We start from the raw sequence: 27,245 nt of genomic DNA, 5'->3' as shown, positions 1-27,245 counted from the left end.
TTAAGTAGTTCTAAGTTCTAGGGGACTGATGACCTAAGATGTTAAGTCCCATAGTGCTGAGAGCCATTTGAACCAGCCAACTAAATAACTGAAGACATGATGGGAGTATGTAGCTGAATATTAAAATACTGTGCTGCACATTTTAACCCTGTACGTAGCCATATTTGTAATTTTTTTCTTAAGACTTCATCAGTTCCCTGAATGATTAAAGAACTCAGTATTAAATGTTCTTTATAAAAATGGAGAAAGGGATAATGTAGACAATTTTAGACCTATTTCTATGCCCTCAGTGTTTGATAAAGTTTTTGAAAAAGGCTGTGTGTGTAAGGATAATTGATCATTTTATATCACATAATTTGCTAGCTAATGTACAGTTCGGCTTTAAAAGTTGTTTAACAACTGAAAATGCTATATTCTCTTTTCTCTGTGAGCTACTGGATGGCTTAAACTAAAGGTTTCAAACATTAGGCATATTTTTGATTTAACTAAGGCTTTTGTGCGGATCACAAACTGTTGCTCCAAAAGTTGGACCATTATGGAATACAAGGATTAGCTCACAATTGGTTCACCTCATACTTTAACAACAGACAGCAAGAGGTCATTATTCACAGTGTTGAGAATGGCTGTGATGTGGGGTCTGAGTGTGGTACGGTCAAGTAGGGGGTGCTCCATGGATCAGTGCTGGGGCCATTCCTGTTCTTTATGTATATAAATGATATGCCCTCTAGTGTTACAGGTAACTCTATAATGTTTCTGTTTGCTGATGACACTAGCTTGGTAGTAAAGCATGTTGTGTGCAACATTGGCTCGGTTTCAAATAGTGCATTTCATGACATAAATTTATGGCTTGTAGAAAATAAACTAATGCTAAATCACACTAAGACTCAGTTTTTACAGTTACTAACACACAATTCAACAAAACCCGACATATTAATTTCACAGAGTGGGTATATGGTTAGTGAAACTGAAAAGTTCAAATTTTTAGGTGTTGAGATAGATAGTAAACTGTCATGGAAAGCCAAGTTCAGGATCTTCTTCAAAGACTTTATGCTGCCATTTTTATTATTCGAACGGTATCTGAAGTAAGTGATCGTTTGACATGAAAATTAGTCTACTTTGCTTATTTTCATTCGCTCGTGTCGTATGGTATTATATTTTTGGGATAACTCTTCCCATTCTAAAAGGATATTTTTGGCTCAGAAACGGGCGGTTTGGGAAATAAGAGGTGTAAGTTTGCAAACCTCTTATTGATCCCTGTTCACTAGTCTGGGTATTCTGACATTGGCCTCTCAATGTATATATATTCTTTATTGTCATTTCTTGTTAACAATATCAGCTCATTCCCAAAAATAAGCAGCTTTCACTCTGTTAATACTAGGCAGAAATCCAACCTGCATTTGGATGGACTTCCTTAACTCTTGGGCAGAAAGGTGTGCAGTATACTGCCCTGCAATCATTTTCAATAAGCTACCACAAGAATTCGAAAATCTTAGCAGTAGTCCATGGGCTTTCAGATTGAAACTGAAGAATTTCCTAATGGGTCACTCCTATTCTGCTGAGGAGTTCCTTGAAAAATTAAAATGATTCTTATGTTATGTTGTTGATTGCATTTACATAAAAGAAACTTTGTCATGATATGAAACTTGGATTAGATAGTGTATTACTACACAGAACCAATGCAGCATATACTGTACAAGCAAAGTAGAAAAAAATAGATCTCATCAGTGACCGATTGTTCAGAGTCAGTTGTTGATTTCTTTTATTTTCTTACTGATAATTTGTGTGTCATTTTGAGAATTGATGAATTACCTAAACGTTGTTGATCTTGGCATTATAACTAGATTTCTCATCAGACTGACTCACTTATTTGGCACTTTCTCTCTTGATAAGAAAGAAATTCGTTTTCCTGAGGATGGAAACTTTCTTTACAACATTCTTTCCCATCCAGCTGCTTACCTGGACTTGCTGTCTCTCTTAAAAAATCCTCCCCAATGTATTTATTTCCCCCCTTTTTATTGTCTTTCTTGCTGTTTGTCATCTTTATTGTTTTTTCATCTTTATCGTGTCCCCTGCCTGTCTCTTGGGATTTTTCCCATTTCTAGACAGAAACTATTGCAATACTTACTGATATATTTATCTTTCACCTGTTTTTCTTGAGAACTCTACCATAATTTATGTCTTGCTTTCTCTTTAAAACAAATCGGGCCTTCTCATCCTCCTAACCACCTGAAACCTACCACACTTTCCTCCATGATGAAAAAAGTGGCAGTTCTCAAAACTAGGAAGAGTGCTATTGTAGTTCATTATACTTTTTTTGTAGTTTTAGTATACATATTTTTTTCAGCAGCACAGGAAGAACTGAAGCGGCAGGCTCCAAGTCACAGTCCCAGCGCTGAACATACAAGGCCTTTGAGCGAAGGAGAAACTCAAGTTCGGCATAAACACAAGAGGAAAAAGGAGTCACATCACAGGTGATTTATTGATACTCTCTTAATTGCTTTATATGTTTTTGTATTAAGTTCTTACTATTTACTGAATGTGTGGCTAAGAGTTCAGCAGCACCTGTCATTGACTTGGATTTTGCGATACTGTTGTTCCATAATTATCTACAGACAGGCATTGCTGCTAATACATTGTTTTAATGACACTCAAGAATGTGGGGAGTTTGAGAGGGTACTTAAAATAACTACATCCACACCAACATTGACATTTATACTCAACCACTCACTGTTTGATGGAGGATACATAGTCTTCCAGTAAAATTATTCTACAGTCTCCCCTCTGATTCATTCATGATTTGTGTTTAGGAAAAATAAGTATCTAATGTTATGAGTCTGATTTGCATGTATTTTTTGGTGATGATCATTGTGTGTGATACACAGGAAGAATTAATACAGTCCTTTACTTGATTTTGAACATATGCTGTCAAGATTTTGGGAGTGAGTATGCTACATTGGTAAATTAATTTAATAGTTTCATGTGCAGTAATTTTAATTTGATGTACCATGTCTGAAGTACTAACCCACTCATGGACCAACAGATAAAATGGATATGTGGCCAACAAAGACTGTTGTTTATTGATTCACTTTATATACTGAAACATTGTCAAAGAGCAACAATTCAACTCAAATTTCATTTACTGCCGCTCATTGTTTTCATTAAACTTCCCATATCACAACTTTTATATAGTTTGAGACTTGGCTTCTGTTTACATTCTACAGGTTATAGTTCCTTCCTTGTCCACCTCCATCGTGTAGTGGTAGTGTTACCACCTACCACGCAGGGGGCCTGGATTTGATTCCTGGCAGGGGACTGGGTGTTATGTGTCCATCATCATTTTCATCATCATTGACTCGCAAGTTGCCGATGTGGCGTCAATTAAAGAGAACTTGTAATATGGCAGCCGAACTCCGTCGAATGGGACCTCCTGGCCAACAATGCCATATGATCATTTCATTTTCAGTTCCTTCAGTATGCCGTCCTTTTTAATGCTATTTACAAATTAATGTTCCATTAAAAAAAAAAAAAGTTTGCCCTTTTCCTTCAGCTCTAATCCCTGTCTTCTCATTTAAAGGCAATGAATTAATTATACTGACAGCTTTTCTTGTTACTTCTATTTTAATCATCAGCACATAGGTTATTGTTTACATAAATTTCTTATGATTCCTTTGCTATATTTTTGGGACCAGTTTGTTGACTATTACTTTGTTGTTTCATTTGTAGCATTATGTAGTGGACCATGTCTCGCCCCCCAGTAACAAATTGTTAAAAACTGTCAATTTGAGTGTTTACAAAAGGTCCAGAGAATGCTGAGAAATTCCTTTTCATGTTCAATTTTGATCTGTATTAAACAAATTAATAAATGTCGATCATCTTCCACAAAGCTTTGTTGTAGTTAGTTTTCCATGTGGTAAAAAAATTCTGCATTCTTTCCTGAAGTATGCCTGTAGTACCATCTGTTTCATACATTTTACTGAACTGTACTGATCTTTTTGTGCTTCCAAGTTTGTGATCTCCGTAGATGGTATAATTTTCATGAGAAATAACAGAACATCTAAGTTCAGTCATTCATTTTCTAATTGTTGAAATTACAAGAGTAGACTCTTTAAAACTCTCAACTAGTTTAAAGCAATTTCCATTCCAAAACAGAGAATTTTTCAGTGGTGTTATATTCACGTTTATTCATTTGAACAAACAAATACATCTACTTTAAAACCCATGTTGAAGAAAAAAATACTTTTCTCTCTAGGTCCAGTTTATACTTTCTGTATGTTCTTGTGTAACATGTAACAACATAGGAAAAAATTATTGATAATGGAGAGCTGCATCAAACCAGTCTCAGGACTGAAGACAACAACAACAGAGATGTTCAGGCCGAAGACTTTGATGCAGCTCTCCATGCTAGTCTATCCTGTGCAAGCCTGTTCATCTCTGCGTAACTACTGCAGCCTACCTCTATGTGAACCTGCTTACTGTATTTAGTTTCCTTCTACAATTTTACTCCCCCCCCCCCCCCCACCCCCCCCACCCCCCAAATACACTTTCTTTCTTTACCAGACTAACAGTTCCTTGATGCCACAGGATGTATCCTATCAGTTGAACCCTTATTTACTCAAGTTGTGGCATACATTTCTTTTTTCCCCCTATTAAATTTAGTACATCCTCATTTGTAATTCATCTACACATCCAATCTTCAGAATTCGTAAATAATTGAAGCTTAAAGGAGACCAATCACTGAAAAGTGGAAGTTTAGGCTTTTCGATAATCACACACAAAAAAGGAAACCTTGCTAGCTTTCGGAGTTTTTCTTTGATGAGCTACATGGTGCCAGCTAGACTGACAGTGCTAACGCTATTCCGTAGCAGAGTAGTAGCATGCTGTTCTGCCTTACGGCAGGTCTTGTCATGGGTTAAGCCTCTTCCACTCTTGTCTGTCCATAGCCAGTCTTTTTGTTTCTGGATATTTGTCTCCTTTTATATTTTCCAGCATTTGATGTCTTGTTTTCCTCTTCCCCTTTTTCCCTCCACCATTCCTTCTATTCCTTCCTTTAATAAACAGTCCCTCCTCAAACAATGTCCAATCCAGTTCTTTTTCTCTTTCTGATAACTTTCAGTATGTTTCTTTCTTTTCCAACTCTTCTTAATACTTCTTCATTCCTTACTCGGTCCACCTATTTCAATTTTTTCATTCTTCTCCATATCCACGTCTCTAGTGACTCCAGTCTTCGTTCATCTTCCTTCCTAAATGTCCAGGTCTTCGCACCATATAGTGCAACGCTCCAGATGTAACATTTGACAAGTCTTTTCCTCAGATCTTTGTTTAGTGGTCCACAAGGTAATTTCTGTTTCCTCTTGAATCCTTCTTTACCATTGCAATTCTTTTCCTAATTTCTATTGAGCATTACATATCATCCATTATTACACGTCCCCAGTAATTGAAGTCATTCACTTGTTCTATTTCCTCTCCCCCTATTTTCATACGGCATTTTCTCCCCTTTACCATGCTTTTCGTTTTCTTCTTGTTAATCTTCATTCCATATTCTTCTAATTTTGTGTTTAGATCATCTAACATTTGTTCCATCTCTCTTGCACTCTCTGCCATCACAACTGTCGTCTGCAAACCTTGTACACTCCACTCTCCGACCCCCTATACAAGCTCCTGCCCTTCCATCAAAACTTTGGCTAATAATTTCCTCCAGATATATGTTGAACAGTGTTGGTGATAAACAACAACCTTGTCTTACACCTCTTCCAGTTTCTATTCCACGGCAGATGGGCTGGTTGTAGTGGGAGTAGTGTTGGGTGGTGTGGGTAGAGGGAAAGAGAGGTGGTGAGAGGGACTGGGGGTGGGTGGCTAGCGGCTAGGAGGGAGGCTAGTTTGTCAGCTAGGAAGGGAAGTAGGCTATGTGGGGACGTGAGTTGGGAGGAGGTGACAGGACAGAGGAAGTGGAAACTGTTGGGTGGAGGGCGCAGAGACAATGGGTTACCTGAGATTGAGGCTAGAACAATTATGGGAGCGGAGGATGTGTTGTAAGTGTAACTCGTATCTGCATAGTTCAGAGAATATGGTTATGGAGGGAAGGATCCAGATGGCTTAGGTTTTGAAGCAACCATTGAAACTGAGCATGGTGTGCTCAGCTGTATGTTGTGCCAACAGGTGGTCAGCTTTGTTTTTGACAACAGTTTGATGAAGAGCATTCATCCTCGTGGACAGCTTGTTGGCAGTCATAGCAATACAAAAGGCTTTGCAGTATTGCAACAGAGTTGATATATGACATGGCACAGAGATCCCTGTGGCAGACCTAGGTGCAAGACCTGCCCAAACCACACACTTCAAACCACCCACTCCAGTTCTGTCGCAGGCTTATCTGACCCCTTCAGAGGCTAGGCCACCTGTGAAAGCAGCCATGTCGTATACCAACTCTAATGCGAACACTGTACAGTCTTTTATGTCGGTATGACTACCAACCAGCTGTCCACCAGGATGAATGGCCACTGCCAACAGTTTTCAGGAACAAAGTTGACCACTTGATGGCACAACATGCTGCTGAATACAACACGCTTAATTTCATGGCTGCTTCGCAACCCAAACCCCCGGGATCCTTTCCTCCACCACCATCTTCTCTGAACTTCGCAGATGGGAGTTGCCCTTACAACGTATCCTACTTTCCCATAACAGTCCTGGCCTCAGTCTCAGGTAACCCATTGTCCACACAGCCTCCAGCCAACAGTTTCTCATTACTCTACCCTGTCACCCCTCCCAGTTTACGTCCCCTCATTACCTTCAGCATGTGCCACTTCCCGTCAGGTGCTGCAGCTATATCTGCCCCCCTCTCGTCCATTCCTAGATGGCAAACGGATCTCCCTCCTAGCCAACAGCCACCCCCCCCCAGTCTCTCCCACTGCCCACACTATCCCCATCACAACCAGCCAACTTGCTGCAAATAGCATGTCTCCTTTAATTCTAGAGTATTTACCTTCTACAGGAACCTTCCTCCAACATTGAATCTTCTGTAGCACCACATATCAAAAGCTTATATTACCCTCTTGTCTGAATTGCCTGCTGTCCACATCTGACTTAAATTTGTATTAGATGTCAATGAATTTTTCTGTTTCAGAAAATCCATTCTTGCTGTAGCCAGTTTGCATTTTATATCTTCCATATTTTAGCTATCGACAGTTTTATGCTGCCCCAATAACAAAACCTCATCTACTACTTTGAATGTCTCACTTCCTAAACTAATTTCTTCAGCACCGCCTGATCGGTTTTGTCATGTTTCATTACCTTTGTTTTACTTTTGTTGATGTTCATCGTATAATCTTTTTTCAAGACAGCATCTCCCATTCAACTACTATTCCAAGACCATAGCCACTGGATAGAATTACGGTGTCATCTGCAAACTGAAAGGTTTTTATTTCTTCTCCTTGAGCTTTAATGCTCTTTCCAGATGTACCCTTGCTTTCCTTCAAAATTAGTGTGCAGATTGAATAACCTCAAGGATAGGCTACAATCCTGTCTCTATCACTTCTCAACTATGGCTTCCCTTTCATGTCCAACTTGTATAAATGCAGCGTGGATTCTCTACAAGTAGTAAATAACATTTTGCTCCCTGTATTTGATCCAAGCTACCATCAACATTTTAAAGAGTGTATTCCAGTCAACATTGTCAAAAACTTTTTCGAAATCTACAAAAGCGGTAACTGCAGGTGTGCCTTTCGTTAACTTATAAGTTGTAGGGTCATTATTCTCTCATGTGTTCCTCCATTTCTCTGGAACTCAAACTGATCTTCTTTGAGATTGACTTCTACCAGTTTTTCAGTCTTTCCTAAGTGATCCATGTCAATGTATTGCAAGCGTGACTTATTAATCTGATAGTTTGGCAAGGTTTATGGTGCCAGCACCTGCTTTCTTTGGAATGCCAATTATTACATTCATTCTGAAGTCTGAGGGTATTTTGCCTGTTTCATATCCCTTTCATTTGATGGGTCAGTTAGTAATATTTTCTTGACTTGTTTTCGCATCTATGGCTCACATTGACTCACGTCCATTCTTGTAAGACCAAGACAAGATGTTTCATTATTTTTCATTATAGTGCTTAAAAGAACGACAATATTAACATTTTCTTATCAAAGTAGGTGTAATAACTAAAACTGTTCTTCATATTTCTGTTCAAATTTGATAGTTCTTGTGTAGTAAATAATGACCAACACTATTGTGGGGGTTCACATTTTGTTTAGATCTTACCATTCTTATCATTCAACTGCACAATAGTACTGGTATTAATTCTGAGCTAAGAATTGTGAAAGTTAACTTTCACATTAAATTTTTTTTTTTTTTTGTAAGTGGGATATTATTGTTTTCACTTCAGTAACATCAAAATGTATTTTGTCTGAAAGTAAAATACTTAATATTTTGAACAAAATGTTAGACAACAGTGATTTGTCTGAAGATGACTTCACTAATGTTGATTTCTACTACAACTGCTGGTGAATGATACAAAAGAAACATCTTTGGAAGAAGGCAGTGATGATGAAACTTGTCTCAAATGCAGTAATGAATTGGAAACATTTCTTCCAATCAATCTCTTGGTGCATGTTCATAACAATGTATAATTCTAAAAAGAGTCTCATGAACAGAATCCTCAGCTTTATAAATTGAGGTGACGCAGTGACAGAGGTGGTTACGTGAGAGAAGGATTTTGTTGAGAAGAGTTTTCTTTTTGCAGATGGTACCAGTATAGAGGTGAAGTACATTAGTATATTCTGTTAATATTTCAAATATCACAGCACACATCACATGTTGGTAATATGACATTTTCCTTTCGGGTTCGAGTGATGTTGAAAAGCACTTTGCAGCACTGGTCTCAGTATTTCTCAGAAGACATCTTTACTTCTGCATCAGAATTCACTGATATGTATACAATAGCAAAAAAGTGGCAAATCGTTGCTTACAAATCATGTTGAGCTTAAGCATTTCTTTGATTTCAGTTTAATTTTTAGTATGATCCAAGAATAAGTACAGCCTGAACAGAGACACGACAGAATAGTTTAACTTCAATGGATAGATATTGGTTGGGTGGTAATGGCATCTATATGTTCTGGACTTCACCTAGAGTGCAAGGTGGAAGACTAGTGCAGAAAATATGTAAAAACAAAGATGTTGTGACTTACCAAATGAAAGCACTGGCAGGTCGATAGACACACAAACAAACACAAACATACACACAAAATTCTAGCTTTCGCAACCAACGGTTGCCTCGCCAGGAAAGAGGAAAGGAGAGGGAAAGACGAAAGGATGTGGGTTTTAAGGGAGAGGGTAAGGAGTCATTCCAATCCCGGGAGCGGAAAGACTTACCTTAGGGGTGGAAAAAGGACGGGTATACACTCGCGCTCACACACACACATATCCATCCACACATATACAGACATATTCAAAGACAAAGAGTTTGGGCAGAGATGTCAGTCGAGGCGGAAGTACAGAGGCAAAGATGTTGTTGAAAGACAGGTGAGGTATGAGCGACGGCAACTTGAAATTAGCGGAGGTTGAGGCCTGGCGGATAACGAGAAGAGAGGATATACTGAAGGCCAAGTTCCCATCTCCGGTGTTCTGACAGGTTGGTGTTAGTGGGAAGTATCCAGATAACCTGGACGGTGTAACACTGTGCCAAGATGTGCTGGCCGTGCACCAAGGCATGTTTAGCCACAGGGTGATCCTCATTACCAACAAACACTGTCTGCCTGTGTCCATTCATGCGAATGGACAATTTGTTGCTGGTCATTCCCACATAGAAAGCTTCACAGTGTAGGCAGGTCAGTTGGTAAATCACGTGGGTGCTTTCACACGTGGCTCTGCCTTTGATCGTGTACAGTTGGTAAATCACGTGGGTGCTTTCACACGTGGCTCTGCCTTTGATCGTGTACACCTTCCGGGGTACAGGACTGGAGTAGGTGGTGGTGGGAGGGTGCATTGGACAGTTTTTACACCGGGGGCGGTTACAAGGGTAGGAGCCAGAGGGTAGGGAAGGTGGTTTGTGGATTTCATAGGGATGAACTAAGAGGTTACGAAGGTTAGGTGGACAGCAGAAAGACACTCTTGGTGGAGTGGGGAGGATTTCATGAAGGATGGGTCTCATTTCAGGGCAGGATTTGAGGAAGTCGTATCCCTGCTGTAGAGCCACATTCAGCGTCTGATCCAGTCCCGGAAAGTATCCTGTCACAAGTGGGGCAGTTTTGTGGTTCTTCTGTGGGAGGTTCTGGGTTTGAGGGGATGAGGAAGTGGCTCTGGTTCTTCGCTTCTGTACCAGGTCGGGAGGGTAGTTGCGGGATGTGAAAGCTGTTTTCAGGTTGTTGGTGTAATGGTTCAGGGATTCCGGACTGGAGCAGATTCGTTTGCCACGAAGTCCTAGGCTGTAGGGAAGGGACCGTTTCATGTGGAATGGGTGGCAGCTGTCATAATGGAGGTACTGTTGCTTGTTGGTAATGAGGATCACCCTGTGGCTAAACATGCCTTGGTGCACGGCCAGCACATCTTGGCGCAGTGTTACACCATCCGGGTTATCTGGATACTTCCCACTAACACCAACCTGTCAGAACTCCGGAGATGGGAACTTGCCCTTCAGTATATCCTCTCTTCTCGTTATCCGCCAGGCCTCAACCTCCGCTAATTTCAAGTTGCCGCCGCTCATACCTCACCTGTCTTTCAACAACATCTTTGCCTCTGCACTTCCGCCTCGACTGACATCTCTGCCCAAACTCTTTGCCTTTACAAATGTCTGCTTGTGTCTGTGTATGTGCAGATGGATGTGTGTGTGTGCGAGTGTATACCTGTCCTTTTTTCCCCCTAAGGTAAGTCTTTCCGCTCCCGGGATTGGAATGACTCCTTACCCTTTCCCTTAAAACCCACATCCTTTCGTCTTTCCCTCTCCTTCCCTCTTTCCTGATGAAGCAACCGTTGGTTGCGAAAGCTTGAATTTTGTGTGTATGTTTGTGTTTGTTTTTGTGTCTATCGACCTGCCAGCACTTTCGTTTGTTAAGTCACATTATCTTTGTTTATATATAATGTCCCTCTCTTGCGCACAGATATAATAAGGCAGTGGGTGGGGAGGACATCTCTAATTGACAATTGGAGTGTTCCCATACTTTGTGTAGTACATAGAAATGGATTGTGAAGGTCATTCTCGGCCCCCTCAGCTTAGCTTTTTATTTATTTATTTACATTTTCTTTGCATGGAGCTATCGTATTGATGGCTTTTGCGAATGTCAGACTTAATACTATGGTTATATTTACATTTATAAAACACACTATGTTCTGTAGCTGTTGCTTCTTATGTCTGTTTTTTACATTTATCACATTACAAGTGATATGCTAATGCCTCATGTTACAATCACTATCTTAAAATTCGTTGAAAGAATATAAACATTTTTCTATTAGAAAAGATTTTAATTTTGTTTTAAAAACATTTCCCATGTACTTTCTTAGAGCGTTTGGTAGCTTGTTATACCAAATCAAACCACTAAAAAGAAAGATGATGAAACTTACCAAACAAAAGCGCTGGCAGGTCGATAGACACACAAACAAACACAAACATACACACAAAATTCTAGCTTTCGCAACCAATGGTTGCCTCGTCAGGAAAGAGGGAAGGAGAAGGAAAGACAAAAGGATATGGGTTTTGAGGGAGAGGGTAAGGAGTCATTCCAATCCCGGGAGCGGAAAGACTTACCTTAGGGGGAAAAAAGGACAGGTATACACTCGCACACACACACATATCCATCCACACATACACAGACACAAGCAGACATTTGTAAAGGCAAAGAGTTTGGGCAGAGATGTCAGTCGGGGCGGATGTACAGAGGCAAAGATGAAGTTGAAAGACAGGTGAGGTATGAGCGGCGGCAAATTGAAATTAGAAATTAGCGGAGATTGAGGCCTGGCGGATAGCGAGAAGAAAGGATATGCTGAAGGGCAAGTTCCCATCTCCGGAGTTCTGACAGGTTGGTGTTAGTGGGAAGTATCCAGATAACCCGGACAGTGTAACACTGTGCCAAGATGTGCTGGCCGTGCACCAAGGCATGTTTAGCCACAGGGTGATCCTCATTACCAACAAACACTGTCTGCCTGTGTCCATTCATGCGAATGGACAGTTTGTTGCTGGTCATTCCCACATAGAACGCTTCACAGTGTAGGCAGGTCAGTTGGTAAATCACGTGGGTGCTTTCACACGTGGCTCTGCCTTTGATCGTGTACACCTTCCGGGTTACAGGACTGGAATAGGTGGTGGTGGGAGGGTGCATGGGACAGGTTTTACACCGGGGGCGGTTACAGGGGTAGGAGCCAGAGGGTAGGGAAGGTGGTTTGGGGATTTCATAGGGATGAACTAAGAGGTTGCGAAGGTTAGGTGGACGGCGGAAAGACACTCTTGGTGGAGTGGGGAGGATTTCATGAAGGATGGATCTCATTTCAGGGCAGGATTTGAGGAAGTCGTATCCCTGCTGGAGAGCCACATTCAGAATCTGATCCGGGACTGGATCAGATTCTGAATGTGGCTCTCCAGCAGGGATACGACTTCCTCAAATCCTGCCCTGAAATGAGATCCATCCTTCATGAAATCCTCCCCACTCCACCAAGAGTGTCTTTCCGCCGTCCACCTAACCTTCGCAACCTCTTAGTTCATCCCTATGAAATCCCCAAACCACCTTCCCTACCCTCTGGCTCCTACCCCTGTAACCGCCCCCGGTGTAAAACCTGTCCCATGCACCCTCCCACCACCACCTATTCCAGTCCTGTAACCCGGAAGGTGTACACGATCAAAGGCAGAGCCACGTGTGAAAGCACCCACGTGATTTACCAACTGACCTGCCTACACTGTGAAGCGTTCTATGTGGGAATGACCAGCAACAAACTGTCCATTCGCATGAATGGACACAGGCAGACAGTGTTTGTTGGTAATGAGGATCACCCTGTGGCTAAACATGCCTTGGTGCACGGCCAGCACATCTTGGCACAGTGTTACACTGTCCGGGTTATCTGGATACTTCCCACTAACACCAACCTGTCAGAACTCCGGAGATGGGAACTTGCCCTTCAGCATATCCTTTCTTCTCGCTATCCGCCAGGCCTCAATCTCCGCTAATTTCTAATTTCAATTTGCCGCCGCTCATACCTCACCTGTCTTTCAACTTCATCTTTGCCTCTGTACATCCGCCCCGACTGACATCTCTGCCCAAACTCTTTGCCTTTACAAATGTCTGCTTGTGTCTGTGTATGTGTGGATGGATATGTGTGTGTGTGCGAGTGTATACCTGTCCTTTTTTCCCCCTAAGGTAAGTCTTTCCGCTCCCGGGATTGGAATGACTCCTTACCCTCTCCCTCAAAACCCATATCCTTTTGTCTTTCCTTCTCCTTCCCTCTTTCCTGACGAGGCAACCATTGGTTGCGAAAGCTAGAATTTTGTGTGTATGTTTGTGTTTGTTTGTGTGTCTATCGACCTGCCAGCGCTTTTGTTTGGTAAGTTTCATCATCTTTCTTTTTAGATATATTTTTCCCACGTGGAATATTTCCCTCTATTATATTCAAATCAAACCACTGATATATGTACTTCTATCAGTCATTTTTAACGTTGTTCTGTTACGGAAATGGTTACACTTTGTTCTAGTGTTGTGATCATGTACATCACTCCCGTTGATAGCTTCTGTTGGTGGACTTATAAAAAATACAACTATTTTGAAGATGTACAGAGAATATATTGCCAGATATTTGTGCTGCACAAACACTTCACGACATGAATCTCTATGTCCCATCCCATATATATGTCTGATTGTTCTTTTCTGTAGTAGTAGTAGTATTCTTTTTAAATATACATCAGCTGCACAGCCCCATAGTTCAATTCCATAATTGAGAAAGGGGTAAAGTGTTCCATAATATACTAATTTCAGTGCTTGGCTGGGAACTATCTTTGCAAGCTGGCTGAGGAGATACATGGCACTACTGACTTTTCCGCATACGGAATTAATGTGGTATATCCACCGCAAATTTTCATCAACATACACACCCTGGAATTTACAGTTACCATTTTCTGTTGCAGAGATATTACACACCATTCATATTGTTGTTATGAGAACTGCCTGTTTTAAATGTCAGTAGTTGATATTTGAAGACATTCACCTTGAGTCTCTGATCATTGAAGTATTTTATTACTTCTGTTACACCACTAGTAGCAAGAGATTCTAGCTCATTAGATTCACTTCCATAGAATAAGATTGATGTGTCATCTGCATAGCTTACAATATGGGAGTTAATGGGTTGTGCAATGTCGTTAATATGTATAAGGAAGAGAAAGGGTCCAAGGATTGAGCCATGTGTTACACCTTGTAATAGAGGTTCACTGGTGGACTGGGAGTTCATGATTTTATTATCTAGTTTGTATGTCAATTTAGTGCTTTGCGTGCAATTTAGCAGGTATGTGGTTAGAAGATTCTTGGCTTGATCCCCAATACAATAAGATTTTAGCTTTTTAAGAGGTACCCTATGGTTTACCGTATCAAATGCTCTTGTCAGGTCCAAAAATATACCTGCAATCTGCATCTTCTGGTCCAACAGACAGTAAACTTCATGGATGAACTGTGTAACTGCTGTGGTTCGACTTAGCTGTTTTCTGAAGCCATGCTGCAAATCTACAAGCAGCAGTTTATGTTTTGTGAAAAAGTCACTTGGCTGATAAAGGATAGTACTTTCGAATATCTTACTAAAAGTGGGAATTAATGATATTGGTCTATAGTTGGAGACATCTTCCTTACTTCCCTTTTTATACATTGGTTGCATTACACTCATTTTTAGAACCGTTGGATGCATGTATTCTCTAATGCTGTAATTAATCAGGTGAGTAAGGAGTTTAGAGATTTCTTTTAAGCACGCTTAAGTAATAGCTGCAGTGAGAGACTCGATGGAATACAGAGTAGTGGCAAATAAATAAATAAAATTCCACAGAAAGATATTAAAGACTTGATGAAATTTCAGTTGTAAAGGCATCTCCCATGAAGAAATGACTGAGACAGCCAAACTTGAGGATGAAATTGAGCTGGAAGAACCTAAAAGATCCTAGTACTACAATCCTTCTCCCCTGCTTCTTACAATGACAAACGACTGGATTGTTATGATCATTTTCCAGTTACTGATAACCTAACTTCTCTACAGATATGTAACTGACTTCATGTAGTGGCAGAAGCAAAACCTGTTGTGCGAAACACAATGTTTATTTATGTCCTTTGAAGTACAAATATTGTTTCAAACAGTTATCAAAAAACAAAGATGATGTGACTTACCAAACGAAAGCGCTGGCAGCTCGAAAGACACACAAACATACACACAAAATTCGAGCTTTCGCAACAAACTGTTGCCTCATCAGGAAAGAGGGAAGGAGAGGGAAAGACGAAAGGATGTGGGTTTTAAGGGAGAGGGTAAGGAGTCATTCCAATCCCGGGAGCGGAAAGACTTACCTTAGGGGGAAAACGGACGGGTATACTCGCGCACACACACACATATCCATCCACACATATACAGACACAAGCAGACATATAAGGTAAGTCTTTCCACTCCCGGGATTGGAATGACTCCTTACCCTCTCCCTTAAAACCCAAATCCTTTCGTCTTTCCCTCTCCTTCCCTCTTTCCTGATGAGGCAACAGTTTGTTGCGAAAGCTTGAATTTTGTGTGTATGTTTGTGTTTGTTTGTGTGTCTTTCGACCTGCCAGCGCTTTCGTTTGGTAAGTCACATCATCTTTGTTTTTTGATAAAATTTTTCCCACGTGGATTGTTTCCCTCTATTATATTAATATCATTAGTTTCAAACAGTTACATACACAAAGGTAATGGCGCTCTTAATCTGTTAACAATTTGTCAATGATTGTTTTTGAGTGACTTTAATTAATTATTTAAATTTATATTCTAGTTTATACGTGAATGAATAACAAAGTTTCGCACAAACAGGTAATATTATATTAGTATATTACATGTTAATCCTGATTTGTCAATAATTGTTAGCGTGTGACTTGCGTTAATTATATGTGTTTGTATTCTGTTATACACATTAATGAATAGTAAAGTATTTAATTATAATGGGACGAGATAAATACAAAATACTTGAGAAGCATACAGCATATGTTGTATACGTAGACCTTAACCCATACAATTTTGGTTTTTTCTTTTATTTTCTTTGTTTTGACCTTATTGTAGACTATAAATCAAATTGAACTAGAAGTTCATAACATTAAAACAAAAATATTCCAGTAATGAAAGGGTTATATCTTGTACGCCAGGTGGGACGGTTTTGTCGTGGCTGGCTCTTCCAAGGCTCTCAGTAATTCTGAGGGTATGACCTAGTTCTTTCAGTGCTTTATCAAATTTTTCTTGCTGTTCATATAGCCATTGTTAGCTTTATCTACTTCATCTTCTCTTTCTGTAATATTGTGTACAAGTTCATTTCCATTGTAGAGCTCCTTTATATATTCCTTTTACCTTTGAGCTGCTCTCTCTCTCTCTCTCTCTCTCTCTCTCTCTCTCTCTCTCTCTCTCTCCCCCCCCCCCCCTCCCTCCCTCCCTCCCTCCCTCTCCCCCTCCCTCCCCCTTCTGTATATAGTGCTTGCCATCTGAGTTTTCGATATTCCTACAGTTGATTCTCTCTTCTCCAAAGGCCTCTTCAGTCCTCCTGTTGGTGGTATCTACATTCTCTCCTAATTATAAATGCTTCTTCAGCCTTGCATTTGTTCTGTAGCTATTCTTGTTTAGGCATTTTGCCTCCTCTGCCTGCGTCAGTTTTTAGATATCTGTTTTCCCTTTTGCCTTCTTCATTTGCTGCATTTTTTCTCTCCTTTCATTAACTAAGTTCAGTATCTCCCGAGTTATCGATAAATTTCTGATAGGGCTTGCCCATTTACCAATGTAACCCTCTGTTGCTTTCTCTGTTTCATCTGTGAAAGCTTCTCATTTGTTTTCTGTTGTAATTTCTTTTGCTGATTTGAGCCTGTGTTGCCTGAAACTCCCTCTGAAATTCTCATTAACTCTGCTCATTCAGCTTATCCAGGTCCCACCTCCTTCATTTCCTACCTTTTAGCAGTTTTTTCAGTTTTAGTCTGCAATTCATAAGTAATAAACTATGGACAAGAGTTCACATCTGCGCTTGCAGATATTCTACAGTTTAAAATCTGATTTCAAAATCTGTGCCTTTCAATTATATAATCAATTGGATTCCTTCCAATATCCCTGGGTCTTCTGCATGTATACAACCTTCTTTCATGAGTCTTAGACCAAGTGTTAGCAATGGTTAAATTATGCTTTGTTCATTGTTTTACTTAAAGGCTTCCTTTCTATTTCGTTCCCTCGGTGCATATTCTCCTATTTTTCCTTCCTTTATCTTCTCTTACCTTCTGCTGAATTCTAGTCACTCATCACAAAGTTTCATCTCCTTTAACTGTTTGAATAATTTCCTTTATCTCGTCATACTTTCTTATGGCCTCTTAATCACCTGTAGAACTAGTTGTTACTATTTGGCTATAGTAATGTACTCACTTTGCAGTTCCTAATAGCTTACCTGTATTCCTACTTTCTCCTTCATTATTAGGCCTTCTTTTGTGTTACTCCTATCTGATTTTGTGTTGCTAACCCTGTACAGGTCTGACTAGAAGTCATTTGCTTCCTGCTACTGTGCTTCACTAATTTTCACTATATCTAACTTCAACCTAACCATTTTATTTTTTAAATTCTCTAACCTACTTACACAATTAAGTGATCGAACATTCCACGGTCCGGCCTGTAGAATGCCTGTCTTGTTTCGTCCTCCTGACGACAACTTTTGTAACCAAAAAAAACTCCACGAATTTAGCATGTGAGACATTCAACAAATTATTAATTACAGCACACTCACAAGGACCTGTGGCAAAGAATTTGAATATTTTCACTACACCGTTAAACACACACACACACACACACACACACACACACACACACACACACACACACACACACACACACACACACACACCTCTCTCCCCCCCTCCCCCGCCCGCCCCCACCCCCAAAGGATGTTGAACTTTTCGAAATACCTTAAAATTTTGACAAAATTATGAGAAGCTTCTCTTTGCTATACCTCTTGAGAAAAGAAGCAGGTCCTGCTGTGTGGGTGCTTGTATAATTTTCATTTGCTTTGTTAATGCAGCATGTTTTTATTTCCTGATATTCATTAAGAATTATCTTCATACCATGAGTAAGTTAGCTCAGAAATTACATTTGCTTGCAGTATTTTGAAAACTGCAAAGCTATAGGTACATGTGCTGTGAATGATGATGATACTTGTCAGGATTCAAATACCATTGACATTGGCAATGGATGGTGCAATCTTTTATTATTTTGATGATTTCTGACATGTCATGTTTCACTCTCCAACAAATTCACTCAATTTGTGTTTGTACAGGGTCAATCTGAAATCTGACAAAATTTTGTTGTTCAGGGATATTTCCTGAGTTTTTTTGATACATGTGGCTTTTACCACACCAGATACTGTTATTTTTACATGATTCTGTGGAATGAACACTTCTTTCCTCATCAATGAGCTATCCCAGAATATGATACCATGAGTATTAGTGAACAAAAATAGGAAAAGTCAATTTTCTGATGTTTTCATCTCTAAAATTTGAGTTTATCCACAGTGCAGAAGTTGCAGAGGCTAGACTTTTAAAATCTGTAACATATGACTTCATGTCAAATCAATAAGAGTACAAAGAAGACAGAATAGAAACTTGTGTTTTAAGATAAAATGGTATTGATTTTTAACAATATTATGAAAAGGATAGTTGCCACTCACCATGTAGCAGAGATACTGAGTCAGATAAGCACAACAAAAAGACTGTCAGTGAGCTTTCTGCCAACAAGGCCCTCATTGGAAGTACACACAGTCTTTTTGTTGTGACTGTCTGCGACTCAGCATCTTCCGTATATGGTGAGTAGCAACTATCCTCTTCATAATACTGCTACTTTCCTTCCTGGATTTTTCAATGATATTGATTTGTCAAATATGTAAAAAGGAATATGTGCTGTGTACCATCTGTCATAAATATTGATTTGATTTCTTATTCATTCAGAACTATTGAGAAGAGTTATAGACACAGTACTATATTGCAAAGAGTTCTGTGAGGATACTTGAGCGATAGGGGTAAAATAAAATTTATTTGTTAAGTTTTTATTGACTTTAATTGCTACACACGAACAATAACCCTTACTTTCATTTTTTTGAAGTTTTTAAAAGTGTAGTGTGGGAATTATTGTCATATTATTTACCAGAAATTTTCAGATATGCAGTTGGCTGGATTGGAATGTTTTGATATTATTTCTCATGGTTTCTCATTGCTGATGTCTTCACTAATCATCTCTTTTTTTGTAGACGTATACTATACACACAATTTAACTTGATGCTCTGCACGGAGAATACTGTGAATTACCCTAAGGAATTTTGTGTATTACACCATTCCCAGCACCCCTCCCCCACCCCCCCCCCCCCACCCCCCTGTGGAGTATCAATCTACAAAGTGGATATAGTACTAGTGTTTTATTTTAACCATATCTTAAAGACATGAAGTGCTTCCTAATATACAGAGTTCCAAGTACACACAGAACCCCTTTGGAGGGACAAACAGTTAGGGTAGAAGCATGCAAACAAAACAATATGTGCCTTGGAGGGAGTAGAAATGATATATAAAGCCAGGATAAACTGTCTCTGTAGTCTGTATATTAGAAGGACCCTGAAGGTGGAGCTTTGTTATTGATTTACCAGACAGTAGTGTATGTATTTGGTTGATATTCAAACAAAAAAGATTGGACCTATTTTGTCTGTTCTTTAGCAGCTCTGTCATAGTGTGTCATTAATCTGAAATGAACAGGTATTCCTCTGAGCTTATTGACAGCAAGTAGTACTAAAATTAACTTGATAATAAATGTTTGTGTGAATTCCACCTGCTTCACCAATAGAGTGCGTATTACGTTGTTTATTGCTATTTGCAAATGAATTTGCATGTAACTTTGTTGTGTGTCAAAAATTAATCCTGTGATTACTGCCTTTACAAAAAATAATGCAGTGTCCATTTGAAAGAAAATTTCATTTTGCCAATTTTCTCAGTTTGCTGCATCTTTTTACTCTGTTACTACATTGGAAGCAAATTGTGATGGGGAGGGGGGTTGCTGTTGGCTATGTTGTTTTAATATTTCCATAATACCCACAGTGCAAAAAGTTTCATTTTTCTAAAGTGCTTTTTGTTTGTCAAGGCTAAGTGGCCCTCTTAATGACTTAAAATTTATCGTACATAAATCCTGAATTACGTTTGTGTCTCCTTGCTTTGTATCCAGTTTTAAAAAATAATTAATGTGCCTACTTGTGATATAAATCTTTCAGATGGGTGAAATATGTTGCACATATGTGCAGCAAAATTTTATGAAACACCACATTTGTTATAAAGTGTGAGCTTTTGGCACTCTGGCACTCTTGCTACCTGATTGGTTTGCTTGAAAGTAGTGTGTGCTGATGCATAACTCTTTTTATTTAGCTGTAATATTTTCATTGTCTCTTCTGTTACTCAAAATTTCATACTTGCATTGTTGTAATTGCTGCTAATTGTACATTACAGTAGTCGACACAAGAAAGGATCCTCCCCCCATAAACATCGACACAAACATGAGGAACATGATAAGCCAAGAAAACTTAAAAGGAAAGAAAGAGAAAGGTAAGTGATGAATGGAAAATACAGTTTCTGCACAGTAGCTGCAAAAATAAAATATACTATTGCGCATTTTGTGAATTACTTTATAATTTGGGTGATTCTGTGAATGACATGAGAGATGTTATTTTCACTTGCGGGTAACAAACCTATCAGTTTTGCCGTATGAAATTTAACTCGCATTTGAAATCCTTTCCTGTGTATTTACAAAAATACGATCTTGAAAATGCACTGTATAATGACATTACTTCCTGCTCATTAACTTGGAAGCTGATGATGATAACATCAAAAGTACACAAGAGGGACAAAAAATTAACAGCTGTCAAACTGATATTCCTGCATTAGAGTTGCAAACATATCAGCATGCTTCCTCTGAAACTGTGCACTTCATTTTGGTCAGAATTTGACAATAGTTATTTTAAATTTACTTCTGTTGAGCAATGTGTATAATAGATGTCAGTTGGGAAATAAGGACAAAATGTGAAAAATTTTAGATTACCTTTTTGTAAACTTGAACTATTGCTACTTCATAGCCGAATGTGAGAGAAAAGTCCATAATCAAAATTTACTGACAAAATATTATAGCCAAACCCACTTTTGCATAAATGGTATAACATTTGAAAACCACTCAGAGCGTACTAGTTGGAAATAACTAAGATGGGCTGGTGCAGCACTGCTCCATAGGGAGCAGGCACTGCTGGGTACCCTCAGATTGCTCATGGGCAAGCACAGCTAGTGTAGGCTACACACCAGACAGTCCTCTGACACACATTCTGTGCATGTGCTAACAACATTGCTGATCCTGCATGCATGTATTCACCAGCCAGTGCGGAACTACCAGTAGCCTCCAACATTGCTGCTTGGCTGCCTCCATGTCAGACTTTTGCTCATCCTTCCCCACTTGTGCCTACAAGTGCCTGGCTGCGCACAGGCCAGCATGCAAGCAGGAACAATAAAGACTAAGGAATTCATAGGTATTTGCTTGACATTAGAAACATCCAGTATGAGCGATGTTTCTGATAATGGTAGCACTGAAAGTGAAGTTCTACTCATTGTTGAGAAACGCGAGAGAATTATTCAGCCATGAATATGTCTTTGACAGTTGTGTAATACGACTTGCTGACATGGCACTGCTCAGGTATTCATTTTGCCAATTTTCTATTAGAAACAAAAACATGCGTATTGTGTAATATTGAAAAAAATTCATTACTTTGTATTCATGAAAACATCATTGGTATTATGAAACAGTCATACAAAGAAATATGTGTAATGTAAAAATGTATAAGTACAGCCACTTCACGAGTTTACAACGTGATTTTGTAAATGTCCCTACAGCAATGTCTCTTCATAGATGGCTATTGTTTTTCCCATTCACGCATCTCAGTGTTCATGATGTCATATCTCCTGATCTGTATGTTATAAAATGATACAATTTTGTAGGCACATTCATCAGCATATGTGTTGTGAATAGAGTTAGTCGCAAAGAAGTAATAAATTTCAACATCACACACAATGCGGCAGTTTTTCAGGTATCTGAGAGTTTGTGACATCAAATCTTCTGAACATGTGTGGTAGCCTGTTATAATTGTGTAAGTGCATTTAGAGCAATATGTGGATACTGTCTGTGAAATTTATCTTTGCAAACAGAGTTAGTAGCTCTGAAGTAATAAATTGAAACGTCATGCATAATGCGACAGAATATGATGCTATTGAAACATCTGTGACTGAAAACAAGGAAAACTGTCAGTTTTGTGGCATTTTCATCTCCACTATCAGAACACAAATGTTGCAGGATTTAAAGGTTCAAGAAGATATATACTGTATTTACTCAATTATAAGACGACGTTTTTTCCCAAAAATCATCAGTCAAAAAATATAGTATCATTTTAGATTTGCAGGTTAAGGTGTTGCTGCTGAGGTCAAAATTGTTACATTATTTAATAGATTGATAAAGGGGTCATTTTACATTTACAAGTCAAGCTTTGGCTGTATTGAGGTCACATGCAGATATATTTGAAGAATGCAGAAGGGTAGGTTGGACAAATGATACTTGTGCTCGAACAGCCTCATGATTTCCCCAATACAGTAAAACACTCGATACAGTATTGACCTTGCCCAAACAATCTGTGTGACATTTGATTCATGCAGTGCCAGTGCAAGATATACATGAGAAACTATGAATCAGCCACTGTAACAATCTGTTGCTCTGCTTAAAATTTAACAGCCTTGTGAAACGCAAGAGGATATAGCATTAAATTCTATCATCTTGTGAACTCTTGCTAGATTTGAACAGTTTTGCTATAAAAGTTCTCATACCTGAATGGATATTGTATACAAACATTTATGACACTTTTCAAGTACTGGTAAAAGTAATATTGAAAGGGGAAAATTTTGTCCATCAGGAAACTTTCTTGATTCTGAATGCAAGTAAATATTTTACTTGTTTAAGAGGGACTTTAATGATTTACGAAATACGTTGCAAATGAGAAATTCGGCTGCTGTTCATGTATTAGAATACCGAGTAAAAGCATTATATCATTTTAGTCAGCTGTAGATCAGGATGGTGACATTCAGATGAAGCAAGAAACAAAATTAATGCAGAATCAAATGTCTAAACAACAAAATAAATTATTTAAACTGACTGTAATTGTTACAGTGTGAATAAATTACAGTGGCAAGACCCATCATGGAGATGGCACCGACAGATGTCACTAGATCGCGGGATGAGCGAAAGTTTGAGTATTCAAATTAATCTTCATTGAGCTCTTTTATTTATATATTAGTTTTTGTTGTTTCATATGACCTGCACTGTAAAAGATATTGTAGTCTGTGTTTCACAGTTGCTCAAGCATAGCATTATGGAATGGTTGGAGGGGGCAACAATAATGCCAGTTTGGCTGAGAACTAGGATGAGTGTGGGGAGGGGATGGTGAGCAGGCAGCAGATTTTGGCGTCCTGACAATCAAGGGAATCTGTACTGCCTATTTGGCTTTTTATGAACATCTACCACGTTTAAACCGCAGTTTGCCTGAATCCATTTGAATTGACTTCAAAATTGGACAGTGAAAATCTAGGTACGGGCCAGTGGCCTACCGTATTTACTCGAATCTAAGCCGCACCTGAAAAATGAGACTCGAAATTGAGGAAAAAAAATTTCCCCAAATCTAAGCCGCACCTGAAATTTGAGACTCGAAATTCAAGGGGAGAGAAAAGGTTTAGGCCGCACCTCCAAATCGAAAGAAAGTTGGTCCGTTGTAATATGAAACACAATTTAGGTCGAATGAATGACGATACAGCTACAGTAGTTTGGTTCGAGTCGTAAGCTTAGCAGTTAAGCTTTACCAGGTAGCCATTGCTATGCGTCAGGTGCTCCGTCTGTATTTATACGGGTACCCTTCATTTTTCACGTACTTCGTCTGGTTTGAATTGATTGCTTATTTTTCTTTGATCTGATAAGTGCCGTTCTCTTTGTTATAGGTGTTTACGTCACTCTAAGCTGAAAATGCATTACTGTACTGTGTCGTGCATTGTTTGTCGCATTCTGATAATGAATGTTTACGACCTGTCGCTGCTCGCAGCACGGCTTGCTTTTGTGCACGCTACCGCTGCTTACAATTAAAAAAAAAGAGGAGAGAGGAATCGTCTCATTAGCGAAACAATGGCAAGAGACTGCTATTTGTTGTTACTTGCACTAATGCTTTCTTTGATAATGATCAACAAGCACCAAATAACAGACTGCATATGATAGATGATGATCTGAATGAGAGTTCAGCGAAAATTTTTCTCTGTTTGAAAATCTTTGCAGACGCCTCTTTAGTACATTACATTCTGCACAGAAATTAGTCATCTTAGATTTAAAAATCTAGCCAATTGCCGTGCTTCATTTCTGACTGGATCATTATTAGGCATAAGAATAATACGAATATAAACATGACATGCTATGTATATTCTTCCGCGTTTGCTGTTGTCTCACTCTAGTTTTGTAGTTTATTAGGCAGACAGGATTTAAATGAGATAGCAGCAGCAAAGAATACATGGCAAAATGTTTATATTCATATTATTCTTATGGTGAAGAGAATACTGCATGTGATTCACAGTTCATAAATGTTCCTATTAGCAGCCATCTCTTCTCACAGGTAGGAAAAAGTTCAGAATGTAGAGTTGGCCATATTGACAAACATCCCAAACAGTCTTGCCAGTCGGATTTTTGTAGTACATTGAAATGCTGCTACTTTCGAAGATGAACAATACGGAATTTGTATTTACTTCGTTGGGTAATGTATGAAAATGCAGTGGTCGAAACTCGGGGCAAAGTAAAAAATCTCATCTTCCACTTTTTTATTATTTTTTTATTTACTGACCCAGAGATTTTGGCGCCAGTATTTATCTTTGTGCCTGCAAAGCATGCCTGTGTAGCGCTACGTATATTTGACAGCAGAAGTTAGTTGTGGCGGCACCTACCAACATTTTTCAGAACTACTGTTTAAATATGGTACTTAACTTCCTACAGCAGTGTTGTCGACACTGACTGTGAGGTATGGTGGGAAAGAAAGGGGGTGTATCAGCTGCTGGTTCTAGGCAGCAAGTGAGAGAGCGACTGGCAGATGATATGTTTGGAAGCAACGTTCTCACATCAATATAGAAGTGAAATCAAACATGTATTTGGGAAAAAAAGCTGTGTTCTTAGGTCCCGTAGTAACCACCACATAGAAAAATCACAATACATTTGGAAAGAACAGCCAAATATTTACAACAACAAACATACAAATTTAACAGCATTAGTGATACCCCAGATGACAGGATTATAAGCAAAAACAGGTTGTGAAGATAAAAATTAATGTAACAATTTTTTTGTTTATTTTATTTCTTCTTGCACTATGAAAATGCAGGTGATCAATAAATGGCATAAATTTATTATAGTTACAGTGCTAAGGTTTTAGACAGATACTTTGTCAATAAAACAATTTGTAACTTTGATTACTCAGAATATATTAAAAATAAGTTTTTCTTGAGAAACCTCTTAAAAGGGGGGGGGGGGGGGGGTTCATATTACATTCAGGGTTGTTTTATACTCGGGTAAATACATTAACTTGTGACTTCCAGTTCATGTTGTTATCAATGTAAACACTTCACAATTTAGTATTTAAAAGAGATCTACGGATGAATAAAGCTACTACTGCTACTACTATGTTTCCGTTATTGTATTAACTTCATGCCTTATTTCCAATAGTGTGGTCAGGCGCTGTTGCGTTCATTGTATTTTATCCAAATTCAATGCCAGTCCATTTGCAGGTTACCTATTATTTTCAAGAAAATTTTGTTTAAGTACTGAAGTTTCTTCATTAGACTTGACTATAGTAGGAAAATACGTGCACCTTCAGCAAAGAGAACTATTTTTGCTTCTTGGAAGTATGGTGGCAAATCATTGTATCATGTCCACAACCATAAAGAATTCTTAAGCCTTTCTTATTTTGTTGTGTTTGTTGTGGAGTCCTTTTAGTTTTGGACTGAACTACAAAAATAATTTGTGAGAAATCTGCTCTTTCAGGCCCCAGTTGGACCCTGGCAGTCGACACAGGGAAAAACGGAGAAAGCATCACAAGAGTATGAGACGACATTCAAGTGAAGGTAGTATTAGTTCATAACAGTGCCAGGCCATTCAAGGAAGGCTGGTGTGGGTAAAAGTCTTTTGGCAAAATAGGACTGTTATCAATTAACTAAGGAAAACAGTGGTAGTCAGCAGTGCAGTTGCAGCCATTTTGAGAGAATCAGTTTGCTCTCATTTGGTCCCATGCTTATCTTTTGGTGTGTGATATTCTTCCATAATAACACACATTTTAAGCATGAAGATGTTCGCTACTTGCACACAATATTGGCACAAGACAAGTTATGAGGCACTATTGACTTCTGTGTGCAGTTTGTTTATGTTTATGGAAGAAGTGCAAAAAGAACTTCAGGTTGATGGTTTACATATACCATCATTCATTTAAATGTACAAATGGAAATGGAGGGAAGATTTTGTATGTGTTGAAAAGCATCTTTGTATTTACGTGTGAACTCTATGACAGTTTTTGCACAAGACACAGTCTGCAAGTACTGTCTCCCTTGCCAGATATAGTTTGTCTGAATTTTGTTGTTTGCCATGTACTTCTGGAAATATGAAAGATTTGTAATTTTTATTCTCATGAAGTGTACAGCTGTCTTATATTGTTTATATTGGATATTAGTTGACAGAATAATAAATTTTTTCATGTTTTACAAACTAATTTTTTTTCCCGAATCTTGTTTCCCCATATCATGAAAATGTAGTTTTCACAAGTCAAAGTCTTAGTAAAAACTGCATTTATTAAATGCTGTCATGAAAGGTAATATGTTCCCTTACATTTTATGGAAAATATTGGAGGAATAATTGTTTTGAATTATTTCACATTTTAATGACCAAACTTTGCAAAATAATTAAAATTGTTTGTAAAAAAGTCATATTGAAAT

At 38.8% G+C, this 27,245-nt stretch overlaps 1 protein-coding gene across 3 annotated transcripts in view; it reads left to right on the top strand.

The window, feature by feature from the left end:
• The window catches only part of LOC124711116 (splicing factor, suppressor of white-apricot homolog), a 170,270-nt gene extending 143,256 nt beyond the window's left edge, over positions 1-27,014 (top strand). For 2 of the 3 annotated variants that reach the window (XM_047240981.1, XM_047240980.1), the window contains exons 13-15: positions 2,345-2,471; positions 20,667-20,762; positions 26,305-27,014. In XM_047240981.1, coding sequence (XP_047096937.1) covers positions 2,345-2,471; positions 20,667-20,762; positions 26,305-26,401 — 320 coding nt within the window. In that variant the 3' untranslated portion in view covers positions 26,402-27,014. The remainder of the gene's footprint in view (positions 1-2,344; positions 2,472-20,666; positions 20,763-26,304) is intronic. The other variant, XM_047240983.1, reaches the window with a different exon arrangement.
• The last annotated feature ends 231 nt before the right edge of the window (positions 27,015-27,245 follow it).

The sequence above is a fragment of the Schistocerca piceifrons genome, chromosome 8, assembly GCF_021461385.2.
Source record: "Schistocerca piceifrons isolate TAMUIC-IGC-003096 chromosome 8, iqSchPice1.1, whole genome shotgun sequence".
Lineage (NCBI taxonomy): Eukaryota > Metazoa > Arthropoda > Insecta > Orthoptera > Acrididae > Schistocerca > Schistocerca piceifrons.
The sequence above is the reverse complement of the archived record's forward strand: the minus strand, read 5'-3'. Positions and strand labels throughout refer to the sequence as shown.